General features: G+C 35.8%; 1 protein-coding gene across 2 annotated transcripts in view; it reads left to right on the top strand.

Moving 5' to 3' along the window:
- Positions 1-17,011, top strand: part of LOC306874880 (immunoglobulin superfamily DCC subclass member 4-like) — an 84,599-nt gene that overhangs the window by 27,240 nt on the left and 40,348 nt on the right. For both annotated transcript variants that reach the window (XM_079425175.1, XM_079425174.1), the window contains exons 2-4: positions 4,603-4,911; positions 6,886-7,045; positions 15,389-15,522. In XM_079425175.1, coding sequence (XP_079281301.1) covers positions 4,603-4,911; positions 6,886-7,045; positions 15,389-15,522 — 603 coding nt within the window. The remainder of the gene's footprint in view (positions 1-4,602; positions 4,912-6,885; positions 7,046-15,388; positions 15,523-17,011) is intronic.

The following is a 17,011-nucleotide window of genomic DNA, read 5'->3' as shown; positions in this document are numbered from 1 at the left end:
AAGCATTCGTTTTTTTCTTTATGATTTAATTATTACATTAATTTAAAAAAAAGTAAAAATTCAAAGGGTTCAAAACCTTTTGAATACCATTTAAATAATTAATAATAAATTCTTTCAGTTCATAGTCAAAGGTTTAATTTGGCTATAAACTAGAAATATATTAAATAAATGTATGAAAGTCTAGAAAAGTTGTTTTGTTGAATGTGCATGATGAACAAGAGAATCTAACTTTCACTGTCATTGTTATAAAAATATATTTTTTCTGTAGTTATAAATCAAGTTGACACCCGAGATGCTTCAGTAGATGTTGAGAGCTTCCTGCTGCATGTCACACTGATAATGCATTATGTTGCGTTAATACAATGTGCTGTATTTGTTGAGTCACATCACGAGCGTTTCATGCCTTTGGCGATACACTCAGGCCTCTGCTAGCTTTCCTGGATGGACCACAGTTCAGACCAAATGTTCTGTACTACCCCTGAGCACTCCACAGCAACACATGCAGAGGTGATAATTTACTTGTGTGTATTGTGAAAGATGAGACTGGTGCTGAGAAGTTTACACTGTGTATAATATATGGTGTTTGCGGGTAGATCTTCTCGTAGATGAATGCACAGTAATTAATGGAGCCAGAATGACTAGAACATTCTTTTATCAGTATTAGTCTCTTAGCATGGCTAGACGAAGCTGCTGAAAAGACCAGCTTTTGTGATGGATGGGCAGGAAGGCATAATCAGATGGTATTTTGCCATTATGTGAATTAACATTGGTTTTAGGCAAGGGCGTTGCTAGACCTAAAGCTCTATGGGGCACAGGCCCCCATTACTTTTTCTATCACTTTTTTCTTGAAAGCCTGCTGTGTGCAAGAAGTGTGCAACACAATGCACTTCCCTTGCTTAAACCACTATTCCTACAGTGCAACAATACTGAGGAAGGTAAACATGTATGTATTTAAAAATATTTAAGTTTTTTTTAACAAACTTAAAATGAACATTAACATTGTTTAAGGCATAAATAGCATACTGTATGGAAATAATAAAAGCAAAGATAATTTTTTCTTGCACATCTGCATTCTTCTACATTACACAATGATAACAATGAATAATTACTTCTTTTCAAGAAGTAAATCTTTTCAAGATTTTTTTCTTTTACAATATTTCATGAAACCATTCATTTTATGGCTGCAACTAAAATAAAGAGCATATTTAATCTAGAAAAACAAACAAACAAAAAGGTATTCTCCAGTTTCCCAGCCAAGTCCAAACAAGGTTGGTTCATTTTTTGAGCATTAAACTGTACTGCCTATAATAGCACATACTGTAGTTATCTCAGCCATAGTTAACGTTTATGTAATGCCAACTTTTTATGTAATGTCCTTAACTAGAGCGAATGAATTAAATATTAATTTCATATCTGAAAGTACAGAACACATAAATGTTTTTTCTCAGCAACAATGCAATTCTACAGACTTGACAGGTTTTCCTGAGACTTTTTCCTCTAATGTCTGAGACTTGTCTGGCTGGGGATGCACAGTAGTTTGTTTATCAAGTCTTACCTCCCTAAAACTCATAATTTCTCCTTTCTGCTTCCCTTTCCCTGCTTCGCACAAAACAGTTCTGATGTCCATCTACAGAAGCCAATAATGATTGAGTCAAAATAAGATGATTGATATTATTTACAGACTTATAGAGTCATGTATATTATATTTGTACAGGTAAAATATAAATGCAAGATATTTAGTTATTTCGTGTTTATTTTATATATTTACTAATATTAAAAAAGTTTTTCTTCTAATCTTTGCTCATAAGAGTGCTTATGAGCAAAGATTAGTGGTAATTGTTTTCAAATATTTTAGAGAATTTTGAGTAAAATATTTGTTAAATTCCACAATTTTCCTCATGTGTCATTAACAAAATATGAAGTATTATAAAATAGTATATAATAATAAATAAAATATGTATACACATGTATGGATTCAAATTTCATCATACTGGTCCTGACTTATGCCAGTTAGTGCTGTTTTGGTGCAGTTCACCAGTGTAACTTAGCAAGTATTGCAGATTGACCAGTGTGATCTTTATGGTGAAACTGGTTGAAATAACTGTAAGGATCCAAGATGTATCATATGAGCTCTTTTCAGAGGAGTGTTTTATGGTTTTGCTACTTTGCTTTGGCAGATGCTTTGGGCTACTACATAACTAGAGTCTCAATGGAAAATACTGTCTCTTCTATCTTCCATCTCTGTTTAGCACTCTCTTCATTTACAAAGGCAGAGTAACAGTGATGATTTGGTTGGATCTCTGCCATGCCATGAGATTCCCCACTGGATTGATCTCAGAGGGAGACCGCAGCAGCAGAGGTCCCACAAACATTGCCATTTCACAAACTCAGCATGGTCTCAGTAAGCTGGTGTGCATTTATGTGCACGCAAGAGAAAGAGCAACATGACAAACGAACAGCATTTCATTTTAATGTGTGTTTTTACACACTTCAAGTGTGTACTTACAAGGATTTGTTCTTTTTGTATGTGCTCCATGCCAAACTCTGCGTGCGAGACAAGAGTGGTTGGAAGGTAAATAATGTAAAGTCATCAAGGATCTCAGAAAACTTGGGAGACTGAGCAAAAAAAAAAAAAAAAACAATTGGCTGAGAAATTACCATAAATGGCCTTGATGAGATTTAATTGGAGATTGAATAGAAGAAAGGCAGCGAGAGGACAGAGAAGCACAGTGAAGACGAGCTGGAGTGACTGTCTATTGAAGTGATCCTGTGTTCTCTGTCTAACAGTTAATGGCTGGTGAAAGTAGGCCAGTGTTTCTGTTATTATGGCCCACAGATCTCTAATGCCTTTGATGCAGGGCAGCTCATTGTGGGCAGCATTTAATTTTTTTCCCTCTCTCTCTCAGATCTATAAGCAGACACACGCATTTGTTCTCTCACTTACTAATAAGGTCTAATCTGGAATGGCGCTGGCCTTTTTGGAGCCAGGGGCTTAGTGGCCTTATTTTCACCTATAAACAGAGGTAGGCGATTGCACTCAGGGACCCTGCAGCTCTGGTTGTGTTGAACTTACTACGAGTCTCTCTCTGTCAGTCTGTGTTCTTTCTGCCTCAGAAGTCACTCTCTCACATATTTGTCTGCGCACTTTGGCTTGCAGCCATCCAACAAGTATTATTGTGCTTTCCCTTCCTTCTTTTGTGTGCTAGCAATGTGAGCTGCATTTGCTTGCTAGCTTGTCTCTGTCTCACACACACACACATCCAGGGATGCCGGAGGGTCAGCTTCCACTTTAATCTAGGAAATAATTCCATTTCCCATTAGCGTAATTAATTGGGAACTTACTGCAGCACGAAAATGTAGAGGACTAATATGTGCTCAACGTGTGGTCTTGCTCTGTGTGTGTGTGTACAGAGTGCTGAAATAGTGTTATGGCTGGCTGATTAGCATAGTCGTTATAAAATTATTGCCTCACGCTTGACATGACTGACAACGTGAATAACTCTGTTCGGCAGGTTACTTTGAGTGTAAAGTAAATGGTGCTTTCCAGAATACTGTACGCTGCAACAAGATCTGTTTTCATTGTTTGGTAAAAAGTAAATGTCATTCGTCAATAAAATATTGAGTCTGTGTTGAAGAACGATGGTCTTTCTTTGGTCATTCTTACGTTCTGCAATTCTGTTCTAATATATTGCCTGTTTTAAAATTCAATAATCTTTTGTCATTGTATTGTACTGTGTTACACTAAAACCAAATTAAATTAGGAAAATATTTACCTAAGTTCATGAAATACCTTTTTTTTTTTTTTACATATTGTAAGAGTAATGTTAGGTATTTATGTATCCAAAGAGAACATTTTCAGTTCAGTTCATCATTTCACCCACCTGCATCTCACCACTGAATATAAACGCTTTATACTCTGATTCAGCTCCAGCACAGAGTAGCTGTGGATGTTGGTGAGCTCAAATCTAAATTATTTTACGCTTTAGAGGCCTTTCAGCCAATTCAAAACTATTGTGTTATATTATATTTTATTCTATTATATTCTAAGATCTAAATTAAACTACACTTAGCTAAACTGACATACACAGAGCACTTTCAATTCATTTGAAATGTATTTCTACATTTGTAGTTTTTATAGCACTTCACAATAAATTTCACAAATAATATTGCCTTGGGCAACAGTGGCAATGAAAAATTCCCTGTATATAGCACTCATACAAACAATTTTGTACAAACTAAGTTGTTGTAAGGAAGGAGGGATGAACACAAAATTAAATGTAGATTCGCTTTTATTTATTTATTTAAATTAATTAAAAAAAAATTCAAAAGGGCCTATCGATGGATAAAATAATCATAATTGTCATGATTTTCATTTTCATGGTAGAATTTTGTATGGAATCAAATCATTTTGAATGAGCAAATTGCCCTTTGAATCAAATAAAAATGTGAATTGTGAATTGAATCAATTCACTGTTATGAACCCTTTTTGCTGATCATTGTCTTTTGGGTTTCTTTCTTACACGCTTTCTTTTGTTCGTCAGAGGTTGTAACATCAGCTCTTTCTTTCTTTTTCTTTCTTTCCCCCTCTCACACACTAATTAGAGAAGCCTGTATCCGTGGAGCTGAGCTGTGGTGCTGGCCCTGTCCATGTGGTTCTGGAGCCTGATCACCCTCTGCTGCTGGAATGCCACCTGGGGGCCAGTGAGGCCCCCCTCAACGTGACCTGGCTGCGAGATGGGGCGGTTCTCTCAGAAAGCCAGACCATACGGCCTTTGCCCAACGGATCTCTGCTCATCTCGCCCTCTTCCACGAATGGCCAGGCTTCAGCGGGTGTGGAGGGTGGATACAGCTGCCTAAGTACCGGCTCGACAGGAGCCCTGACCAGCCGGGCTCTCACCCTGCATCTCGCCAGTGAGTATAAACACTTTCTACTCTGATTTATGTCTAATACACAGCAGCTGTGGGTCTAAGAGAGATCAAAGAACCAGATTCTTTCAAACTTTAGAGGCCAGCAAATGTTCACGTTTTTGGTTGTGCGTTTTAATTTTGCATCATCTGAAAATCATCACATACTAATTATTGTGTACACATACCTGATAAACATCTACATCTGATAAAAGTTTCAAAATATATATTATATTATATTATCCAATTAAAAAGTGCTATAGGAATTACTTTGTAGCAATTTTCACTCAAAAATTACTAGAATATTTCACAAATAATTACAAAAAATGACATTATTTTATTTATGTTATATTATATTATAATGTAAGAGAGAGCGTGTCATGTCAGTATAACCTGAAAATTAGAAACATGTTGTCATTGTCATTTATAAGCAACAAAAGTAGGTCCTATTTTATTTTATTATTTAAGGTGATTTTTTGTTTTCTTTGTGGTAGGATGGTGGTGGGAAACTGTCAAATAAAATGTTATTTTATTTCACATAAAATGGGGCTTTTAACACATATACATACAGACAGGCATACATTTTTTAATATTTACTGTAAAACTTTGTCACAGTATTTTGAGAATGAACCAGACAGGGAGACAGTCCAAACAGAGAGACCATTGGGAAATCAGTGCAGTGAAGGTCTCTACCAGAGGAGGGATGCGAGTACATGGTTTTGTATTTTACCCTGGTTATCTGCATGACTGGGATCCTCAGTGCTGCACCATGTGGAGGTGAGCTGCTCTGAGCAACAGTGACTCTCTGTAGCGCTCACACACTTACAGACAGTTATCATGATAATTATCTTATTCATTATTACTCACTCAGTGGTGACAGTGGCGGGGGAGGGGACCCTCATTTAAACACTTTTCTCTCCATATACTACTTTTTTTGTTGTTATAAAGTGCTTTTTCTCTCAGTGGCTGAATATTTCTCATTCCTGAATAGCTTTGTAATTTCAGATGCTCACACCTACACATAACAGTGCTGCTGGTGTGTGCTCCAGTCAATCCCCCATGCTTTTTGTAGAGTGTGTTTGCTTTAGACCGCATGCGGTGTACAAGTCATAAATATCTAGTGTTAATGTTTAACAGGTCTCAGCCGAGCAGGCTGCACTGCCTGCGGAGCTGTTATGTACGTCGATGTGCTTCATGTGTGAGCTTGTTTAGGTACATTTAGATTTGAACTGTCTGTATATTGATGCCTGCTCCTCTGGAAGACCATAAATTCTGAGAAGCTTCCATAGTCAGTAGTCCCTTGAAAAAACATTCTCAAGTGTCAGTTTAATGCTACAAGATTTTGTTAGTGTAAGTGTTGACAGTTTGGTTGTGAAGTTGAGTTTATAGTAACACTTTCCAATAAGTTTAAATTTGTTAACATTAGTTTTGTTGCATGAATTAACTATGAACAACAAATTTACAGCATTTAATAATGTAGGTTAATGTTGATTTATTAATATATTAGTGTTTATTTTGAATTCACATTTGTTTATAAAACACACAACTAATCTTAATTTAAATATACAAAAAATACAAATTGAAATGTTAAAAACCTATTGATGTATGTCTAAAAAGGCAAACTTTTCTGTTAGCAAAATTGTTTGTCTGTTTATATATTTGGTAGTTGTGTGAATAATGAAGTACCCTCTCGCTTGTTCTTGTGTGTGTGAGTTGTTCAGTGTACTGTGGGGTTATGAGCGGTGTGAGTCTAGCAGATGTAGCAGATCAAAGTGAGAGTATTTTCAAAGCTCAGTGGCACTGGAGCAGAGGTCAGGGGCCCCGCTCGCCTTCCTCTACTCCCACCATGTGGATACAATGCTTGTGCTTATTCCATGAAAAGTTATTTTGATGCATTCACTGATTCCCTTTTTTGATTTCTTGTTGCTTTCTTCTTCTTTTCTTTCTGCCACTCTCTCTCGCTCTCTCTGTCTTTCTTAGGCTTGTCCCGCTTTCTTCAGGATCCTGAACCTCAGGTTGTGCCAGTAGGTGGAACTGCCCGGTTTGAGTGCTATGTAGATGGCTTACCAACCCCAAGGATCACCTGGGAGAAGGACCAGGCACCCCTACCTTCACCCACAGAACCTCTAGAACCATCCAGGTAAGTTATCTTGGCATGAGATTTGGAATGTATGATTAGCTTTTTGACATAATTTATTTACATACAACATTGTTTGCACAGAGCCAGTGCAAAGCTAGTCCAAAATGGGAACTAACTTTGGTGTTTTAAAAAAGTCTACAATTATTTGAAAAATATAGATATTATTAATCCATACACATGCTACTGTTCAAAGGTTTGGGGTCAGTTAGATTTTTTTGTGTTTTTGAAAATTTCTTATGTTGTATTAATTTGATCAAATAGGGAAAACGTACCTATTAAGCTGACCAAAATCTACATTGAGACATTTTTAGTGCATAAGATATTGGTTTCAGTACTAAAAGTTATGTTAAAATAAAATATAATCTCTCACACAAAAATATTACATTTTATTTTAAATGACAAAAGCATTTCAATTATGATGTACATTATTAAATTTAAAAAGTCTGGCTGTGCTTAATAGGGACATTTTTGTACCCTTTAAGCACACCCCTGTTCCGATTAAGCTCACATCATGTTTTATTAAAAATTATTGTTTATTTTAAACAACCTTTTTAAAAAATAATTGAAAAATATTTTTTTGAAGGTACAAAGTCAATCACAAAAAAAGTCGATCAGTTATATTCCTAGTGAAGTGTCATCTAAGCATATTTCAATATCTAGACTAGTCCACGTTCAGCTATGTAACATTCAAAAATCAAATAAAACAAACCAATAAAACATTTAATTCATGGGGATGAACACAGAAACTTGCCTCATTATGAAGCCTCTTTTTAAATGGTTGTTAACTTACCTAAAGTCTCTTAAGGCTGGAATACACTACATGATTTTTGCCCTGATTTTCCACAGATTTTCAGTCTGGAGAAGTTGATGCTAGTTGCCAAAGATCAGAGCCAGTCTGCAGATTTGAGTTGACTGAATCCATAAAAAATCGATTAACTTAACTTAAAGTGACAACCATCAGTTAATATTTAAAGTCTGTTTATGAAGTATTTACATAGACGTTCAGTGTGGAAGAGCTTAAAGAGAGCACACTGAGCTTAATGGGAGTAGCAACTATTTATAATACATTTCATGTAATATTTATTAAAATGACAGGATTTGTGCTAATTAAATAATCTAGGTCATGTATTAAGTTCATACATATTTTAATGTGAACAACTATTATTAACAATATCTATGAAATTATACTTTTTCTTATTGATGTCACACTGAAGCGGTGTGATTTTCATATTAGTGTACCCTTTAAGCTCACCTTAAAATAATAATCTTTAAAAATTACAGCACTGTAAAACAACAGACCAGCAATAAACTGTCAATTTATAATATTATGTATGTAAAAGTACAATCCAGTAATGCCTGTGAAGTGTTAGCGTAGCACACAATCTTATACAGCTAGTCAGCTATCTGTGTTGTGTAGCATCTGCGCTATGTTGCTATGCGCTATGATCTTTTGGATCTAATATAATTATTTCCCACATCCAAGTTCCAGGTTATAATATGCAAAAGTCTGAACATTAATCTCTTAATTTTACAATAAGTAGTGAAACATACCCAAAATAAAGGCTTAAACATCTAAAACACGCACATTTAAGGAGCTCCTCTTTTGGTGAAAGTTTTTGGACAGCTTTCAAAATGGCCGCCAGACAGTGTGAACATCTGGAGACTATATCTCAGTGTGCAATGATCTGATTGACTTGAAATTATTGGATGTATATTGTACAAAAACATATCAATTGGTTAAGACATCAAGTAGGATAATAATCTTTTGTTTTTAATAATCTGAGCTCAAAAATGGAAGTGTGCTTAATGGGTAAATGAGCTTCAGTAACATTTAGAAATATTGTGAATATTATTACAATTTAAAGTAACCACTTTCTATGTTTAATATATTTTAAAGTGTACGTTTTTCCTATAATGGCAAAGCTGAATTTTCAGCCACCATTACTCCAGTCGTCAGAGTCACACAATCCTTTGGAAATCTTTCAAATATGCTGATTTGGTGCTCAAGAAACTTTTCTTATTATTATCCATGTTAAAAACAGTAGTTCTGATTAATCTTTTTGATACATTTTTCAGGGTACTTTGATGTATAGAAAGTTCAAAACAACAGCATTTATTTGAAAGAAATATTTATTTATTTATTTTTGTAACCAAGTAAAAATCTTGATTGTGACTTTTTTTATCAGTTTAATGCATAAAAGTATTAATTTCTTTAAAAAAAAACAATATAATTTTAATTGTCAAAATCTTTTATTTGCAACGTTTTTGCAGAAGTTGAACATTGTAACGATCATAAATGTGTCCGTCGTGCATTTAGATTCATTGGCAATTCAAATGAGCGCCAGTAATGACAACTAGTCTTAAGTGAGTTTGAAGCAGTCTGATTTTCACAAACACTCAAAAAGTGCTAATCTTGAATTATTTTTTTGTATTGTATTGCTCACTTGCAGTGTAGACTGTGTAAGATGAACAGGAAGGCTTCTTTGGGATGAGATTTCACAACAAAATATGTATTTCAATGTAAATTCCATTTTTTCAATTATATTGTTAATCTAAATTAATAACCATTATTACATTATAAAAATGTTATGTATGCAGCCCTATCTTAAAAGTAATTATGACTGAACAACACTTACAAAATTACCAGGTAGTTTTGTAGTGCTGTAACTGAAAGGTATTCCTGATGTTAGAATTTCCCAGTACTTGTCTGATTCCTTCAAACTCTGTCATAACAAATAATGGCCTGCGGTCAAGTTATAAGCTGCCCAGCTCCTCCAGTTATGTGTCTTGTCTAGAGAATACTTGGGGTGTGCCTAGTGGTGAAAACTCATTATGATAAGACTATCCATAGTGTCTGCGAGTGTAGTTGTGCAAGGACTGACTGTGTGTCTCCTGATAGGAACATCTAGTAGCATCAGTTGACTGCCTTTCCTGATGACTTAGTACATTTTTTAAAGTGTGTGTATGTTACAGTAGCTTTTGCAATATGTCAATATAGAGCAGGAGAGACTGCACATGACAGGAGCCAATCAATAACTCTTGTGTAAAAGTGTTGGGCATGGGCCCCTTCAAAGAGGTGGGCATCACAGGGAGGGAGGCAGAGGGCAAAGAACTGTTGCATCAAATGAAGTCTGGGTCATCGGTTTAAAGTGTGTCATGTCATGTGATAAACAGAGGGCTTACTATAGCAGAGGCTGCCAAATTTCTGTAACTCACTCACCCTATCCAAAAGGTCAGCTACAGAATCTGTAAGAAATCAGATTTTTTTTTATTTGCTAGCTATGCAGTACAGTAATCCTGACAGTTTACTGTCCCGATTGGCAAAAAAAACCTTGTTATGGTGTTATAGCTTTGATAACACAATTTTGATAACACATTCAAAAGATATTTACATGCATTAGTAATTTGCTAGAATTATTTGCTAGAAATTTGTTAGCTTTGTTCAGATTTTTCCTCATTTGTTTTTCCTTCAATCATTAAACCAAATGTTCTTATTCCATGTCAGAGGAATCTTATGTTTTGAAATGGTAAAAAGACAGATTTGGAACCCTAATGAAAGCAAAATATTGTTTAAGCTTAAATATCATATGTAGAAAAATATGTGCATCCCAACCATTTCAATGAGTCTTGTTCATTCACACATGGCAATAATGTTTGATTTAATTTTGCTGAATGTAGCTAGGTTTGCTGAATATACTGTCTAGATTGCATTACCCATTCGATGGCCTCCTTATCTTCATCTGTCAGTGAGTTGAAGGACTGGCTACACTCTAATTCTCTTAGTTTTAACTTGAGTAAAACAGAAATTTTAATAATTGGTCCCCCATCTCTAATAAAAAAATAAAACCGATGTTTCTAGCTTTGACCTTGACGCTATTTCTATATTTCCATCGGCTACTGTTCGAAATTTAGGTATCATTCTAGACCCATCACTGACCTTGGATCAGCAAACTCTCCAAAGCTTTTTTTTCAGCTACGTCGAATTGTGCAACTTAGTCCTTTCCTCAGTAGAAAAGATGCGGAATCATTAGTGCATGCGTTTATTACCACTCGCCTTGACTATTGTAATGCTCTTTTCTCTGGCTTACCAGCTCACTCCATCTTTCGTCTACAATACATTCAAAATTCTGCTGCCAGACTGTTAACTTCCACAAATAAATCTGCTCACATCATGACCCCTGTTCTATTTAATCTTCACTGGTTGCCTGCATCTGCATCATCTTTAAGGCACTCAAAGGTCTTGCTCCTTCCTATCTTTCCTAACTACTCTCTTCTTATATTCCTTCTCGCTCACTCTGGTCTTCTAGGTCAGAACTTCTTTGTATGCATAGGTTCCGTCTATCTTCAATGGGCGGCAGATGTTTTTCTGTCACGGCACCCAAACTTTGGAATTCGCTTCCCCTGGCACTCAGAACAGTTACCTCATTCAGTGAATTTAAATCAAAGCTTAAAACATATTTGTTTAATCAACACTATCACTAAATTGCATTGTGTATTTGTCCCATTGGTTTTATATTTCTATGTCCTTAATACATATTCTGTGTTAAATGCAACTGTATTATTTTGTTACTGAATTGGGCAAATGCCCACTGAAATTTGAAGTTGTATTGGTGTACCTTGTAAAGCGTCTTTGAACCTGGGAAAGTTGCTATATAAATTAAACACATTATTATTATTACATGTTGCATGTTGAAACTTTGACTTTCCCAGTACATCATATAATCATTTGATCATGTAGAAATGTTGGTGGAAGGTTAAGACAAAGAGCTTCTATTTAATTCCCTTTTTTGTATGTTTAATTATAATTAATATATATGGTCCTAGTATGGCCTTGCTTAATAGTACATTATTTTGAGTTCTGATTTTGTTTTTGCAGATGGCTGCATGCAAGATCTTTGATATTTTCCATTTACTGAACTACTAACTTGATTGGATTAAAGGACATAAAGGGCAATTGGCTACTGATTATCTGTTTGTAAAATTCAGGAGCAAAACATGTTATGCTTTAGAAAGCTGGTGAGATTTCTCCATATACAGTATTTTTTTGTTTTTATTTTCAGTCTCTGTTGATTCTCCTTTTTCTTTCTCTTGCACAACCATATGTTTGAACTTGAGAGCCAGAGTTGTTTTGTTTTATAATAAGAAAATGCATCTCTCTTTCTCTCACTCTCACATACACATATTAGCACACATATAAAACACTTGCACATAGAGAGATGTAGGTTTGTAGCATGAACATAGATAATCATAGTTTTTTTCTTTGAATGCTGAGAATGGACATGATTATGTTCTCCAAAGCACCTGATCGGTGTTATATTCCATTCTGGTATCCTTATAGTTTTTAAAATCAATCTTTTATGGCTTTTCCACCAAGGCTGGTGCCGGAGAACCATTTGGGAACCGGCTGTGCTTTTCCACTCAAAAAAAATCCTTGGCCATTGCCCAAATTACGAACTGGCCCTGAAACTTTATCTTGAACAAGGGAACCTACAGCATGACAATATTATGCTGAGCTTCCACTACAAAGGGAAATGGCCTTGGCCAAATGTTTGAAAGGGGCCATTTTTAAAAACCATCAGAGCTCAGGTAAACTAAAAACATTACCACAACAATTGAATATGTCAGTTCAACAATTGTCCGCAGAACAGATCAATGCTCTTCATCTGCAAGCGATAACAAGCGATTCTGGTCACATGTTGGTGACATAAAGGGTTCTGCTCCCTGCCAGTGGAAATATGAGCGGTTCTGAATGAGCTCCGGCACCAGGCCCAGTGGAAAAAAAGGTATTTGATGCCACATGCCACACATCCAGCCACCTAATGTTATAATATTTCTTATTAAAACACAGTTAATTGTGTCTGTTTTTTGTACAAAAAATTTTACTTTACAGCTTTTGTGCAACAGATTTTTTTTATACCTAATGGATTGGGTCAGGCTTGATATTTTCAAGAGTTAATGCTTAGGAAAATGTACAAAGCGAAAAGGAATGACATTTTGAAATGTAAAATAAATACACAGAGAATTTTATGAAAATGTCTTCTGATTGCATCATTTAGAGATTTCATCATCCACTGTCGATTTATATTGAGGAATCCACTGAGAAATATTTCTCTGCATATGGCAGCAACTGTGCAATGATGTACATAAAATGTCATCAAATTGAGTTTTGAGTTACATTTTTTGTTTTTTTTGTTTATTGGCTTTTTGTTTTTATTGGATGAGACAATGGATCATGGACAGGAAAGCAGAGAGGGGGAACTATAGATTGAGACATGACCCAAGCCGAACTTGAACCCAGGTCCCCACAAGCACTAGCCTTTTTGCCATTGCTTCAACCAAATATAGATCTCTGCAATCAGCTGGGGATGTTTTTTCTACTGCTTTACCTGATTTGCTCTGACTTACGGAGTGCTAGGTTTAGGGGTGGACCTTCATGATTTTATCCAGTCAGGTAAAGTAGTTTATAAAAACCCACTGATTGGGAAACACTCTTTTTATTCAGTAATGATATGTTAACTTGACTATTGTTACAACAGATTTTTATTTCAAATAAATGTTTTTTTAACCTTCTATTTAATGAATCCTAAAAACTATGATGGCAGTTTTCAGAACTGTTTTCAACATTGTTGAATGATTCGTGAGCACTAAATCAGAATATTAGAGTCATTTCTAAAGGATCATGTGGCACTGAAGAGTAACTGGAGTAATGACTGCTGAAAATTAGGCTTTGCCATCACAGGAACAAATTACATTTTAAAATATATTCAAATAGGAAAATTATTTTAAATTGGTATAATATTGTACAATATTACTGTTTAATCTGATCAAATCACTGCAGCCATGGTGGGCATTAGAGACTTCTTTCAACAACTTTTAAAATCTATCCCCAAATTTTTGAACGGTAGTGTATATTTTTGAGCCTGGTTTCTCCCAAGGTTTTTTCTCCATTCTGTCACTGATGGAGTTTTGGTTCCTTGCTGCTGTCGCCTCTGGCTTGCTTAGTTGGGGACACTTCATTTCCAGCGATATCGTCGACCTGATTGCAAAGACACAATTTAAACTGAACTGAGCTGGATGATGCCATCACTGAATTCAATAATGAAATGCCTTTAACTGATTTAATCTTGTCATTTTACATTATTTACTTCATTATATTTCCTATTTTGATATTGTGCAGTTGCTTTGACACAATTTGTATTGTTAAAAGCGCTATATATATAAAGGTGACTATATAAACTTGTAATTAAAAAAACAAAAAAACATTTACATTCTATTGGAGTTTTTGACACTATTTTTACAGACAGCAAGCCACATGTGTTTACCCTTACCAATCTGTTTTCCATCTGTTTATCACTCATTAGATATGAGCTTGTTGTATGCACAGCAGAGGTAGTAGAGGTTCTAGTAGTCTTGAGAAATTTGTCACTGCATCTTCACACAAAGTCTCTGACCTCTTACAGTGCTTTTGTCTCAAGCAGTTTGGAATTACAAATGAGATCAGATTGTTGGAAAACGTGACTCAGAGATTATTCCCTGTCTGCTTCGGATGCTTCCTTTTGTGTCCGTAAAAAGTGTCTTTTGTATTCACAGCCCCTCTCCATATTAATGAGAACACACTTGCACATTAGCCGTGCATTAATACACGCTGTCGTGTTCTGGCGGCTGCTGCAGTCACTCTCTCATTTACATCCCGAGCGCAGCTGAGGCAGAACTGTGCCGCTGGAGGTGTAGCTCTGGTGTAGACGTGTCCTCAGCTGAACTCTCTCAGCACCAATGAATTCTACAATGGCGAGTCACACGCACCCGATTTCAACCCCCTCGTACTCACAGGTGGATGAATTCACTCAACCTTGGTCTTTGTGGCCTTTCTGTCGGAGTGTCTTGCTCTTGGGGATGAGTCTACAAGATTAATGGTGTATAATATGGGTCCTGAATGAAAAGGGGATTTGAAAGCGGTCTCTGGGGAGAGAGATGACTATGGAATGAATATTAGTGCTGCAACCTGACCTCACCACCACAAACAGAGCGAGTGAAAGAGAGGAATTGACTTTTGAAGATACAAGCTGCTATTTTGGTTTGTTCTCCTACATCTGTAGACTAGACTCTCGTCTCTGCTTCTTTTCACTCCCCCGCTATGTTATTTCTGCGGTATGGTTCATGTTTGTGTACAGTGCCTCTTTATATGTTGCTCTGAGCTGTATAGCGCTTAGCGCCAGAATGTAGCATTGCTAGCCTCTTGACGCTTAGGAGTAGCTACAGTTTAGAAGAACAGCAAATAAACACACACATATGTTTTCGGGTGATTTAGAAATGCTAATGCTAATCTCTTTCTCTCTCACGCAGGTACATATCTCTTCCTAATGGGGTGCTGCAGATTTTAGGGGTCACTAAAGAAGACGAAGGCTTGTACCGCTGCGTGGCCTTCAACTCTGCCCGCAAGCGCTTCAGCCAAGATGCTTCACTCACAGTTAGCGCAGGTATAACACAAAGACCTGTTCCCAAATACCTTCGATGGTTCATACCTCACATATGCTAATATAGAAGATCCATTCACCTCATCTCTCTGACTCACACTGTCTTGTACATTCAAGAAGTCAGTGAGTGTCTGGGAATATTCATTATACACCATGATTCGTTTTCTGAGTTGTACTTAAAAGTGCTAGTTGTCATGTTACATAACTTTGTTTTTTCGCTTTTTCTCTGACTCTGGTCTGTTTTCCTATTAAAATGCACTGTATGGAAAAAAAATCTATAGAAGAATGTATTATGTCCTGGCAGAAAATTGCCAGTACGTTTTTTCAGTTAAGTTTTTCAGACATTTCCTTCAGCCCTTAAACACAACAAAATCAATACAGAACATTTTTAACACATTAACACAATACATTGGACTATATTTTTCTTAGAGTGTAGCCTTTTTGTATGTGAAATGAACTTTGCTGGTTTGCCAGTTTGGGTTTTAACTGCCTTATCTTTGACTGTTAATATCAGACTGAAATCAGATCAGAAACCTTGTTTAAAGTAATGCCAACTTGCATTGTGGCAGTGGCATTTTACTTGTATCATTAGTTCTTTTGGTGTTTACCAATGGTAATATCTATTAGTCACACATCACAATCAAAACATAAGGTGGTAATATACACTCAAAATGTGGTGTTTTACTACCAAAATGTCATGATTCAAACCTTTATCTCCATACCGAAATCTCCACTGGCCAGACAGTGATTCATCTTTTCTGAATCATTAAAATATTGGGTAACACTTTAGAATAGGGAACACTTATTCACTATTAACTATGGCTTTTCCCCCAATAAATTCCTAATTTGCTGCTTATTAATAGTAAATAAGGTAGTTGTTCATTTTAAGTATTGGGTAGGATTAGGGATGTAGAATAAGGTCATGTAGAATAAGGCATTAATATGTGCTTAATTACTACTAACAAATGGCTAATATTCTAGTAATAAGCATGCTAATAAGCAACTAGTTAAGAGACCTTAAAATAAAATGTTACCAAATATTGGTGTCCGGGATGCCTTAAGCCTGTAGACCGTTGTGTACATCATGAGTTTTTAAAAACTTACCTTAAATGTGAACTATAAATGAAGTGCAGAAAAATGGTTGTTGAGGTAGTGTTCCCAATTGAAACAGAGTGGAGGCCAGAAACAATACTGTACTGTGACGAATGACCAGATTTATAATGGTCCAGATGTGTTAATGCAAATTTTTCATTTTTAAATGAAAGTTACAGTATATTTTCATATAATAATAATACTCTGAGCAATTTTATATCAGAAGAATAATGGGAATGTGATTCCTTATGAAATGACCCCTTAAATTGTGAAAAATACCAGTTTTGTGGTTCTCCTGTCTTTTTGTTTGAAGTAAAGTTTGGATATCTTCAGTGGCACTTTCAATGTTGTGTGTGTGTGTATGTGTGTGTGTATAAGTGCCCTCTGCAGAGGTGGTCTG

This window comes from Barbus barbus, assembly GCF_936440315.1.
Source record: "Barbus barbus genome assembly, chromosome: 1".
In the NCBI taxonomy this organism is placed as follows: Eukaryota; Metazoa; Chordata; class Actinopteri; order Cypriniformes; family Cyprinidae; genus Barbus; species Barbus barbus.
This window is presented reverse-complemented; position numbering and strand designations above follow the sequence as displayed.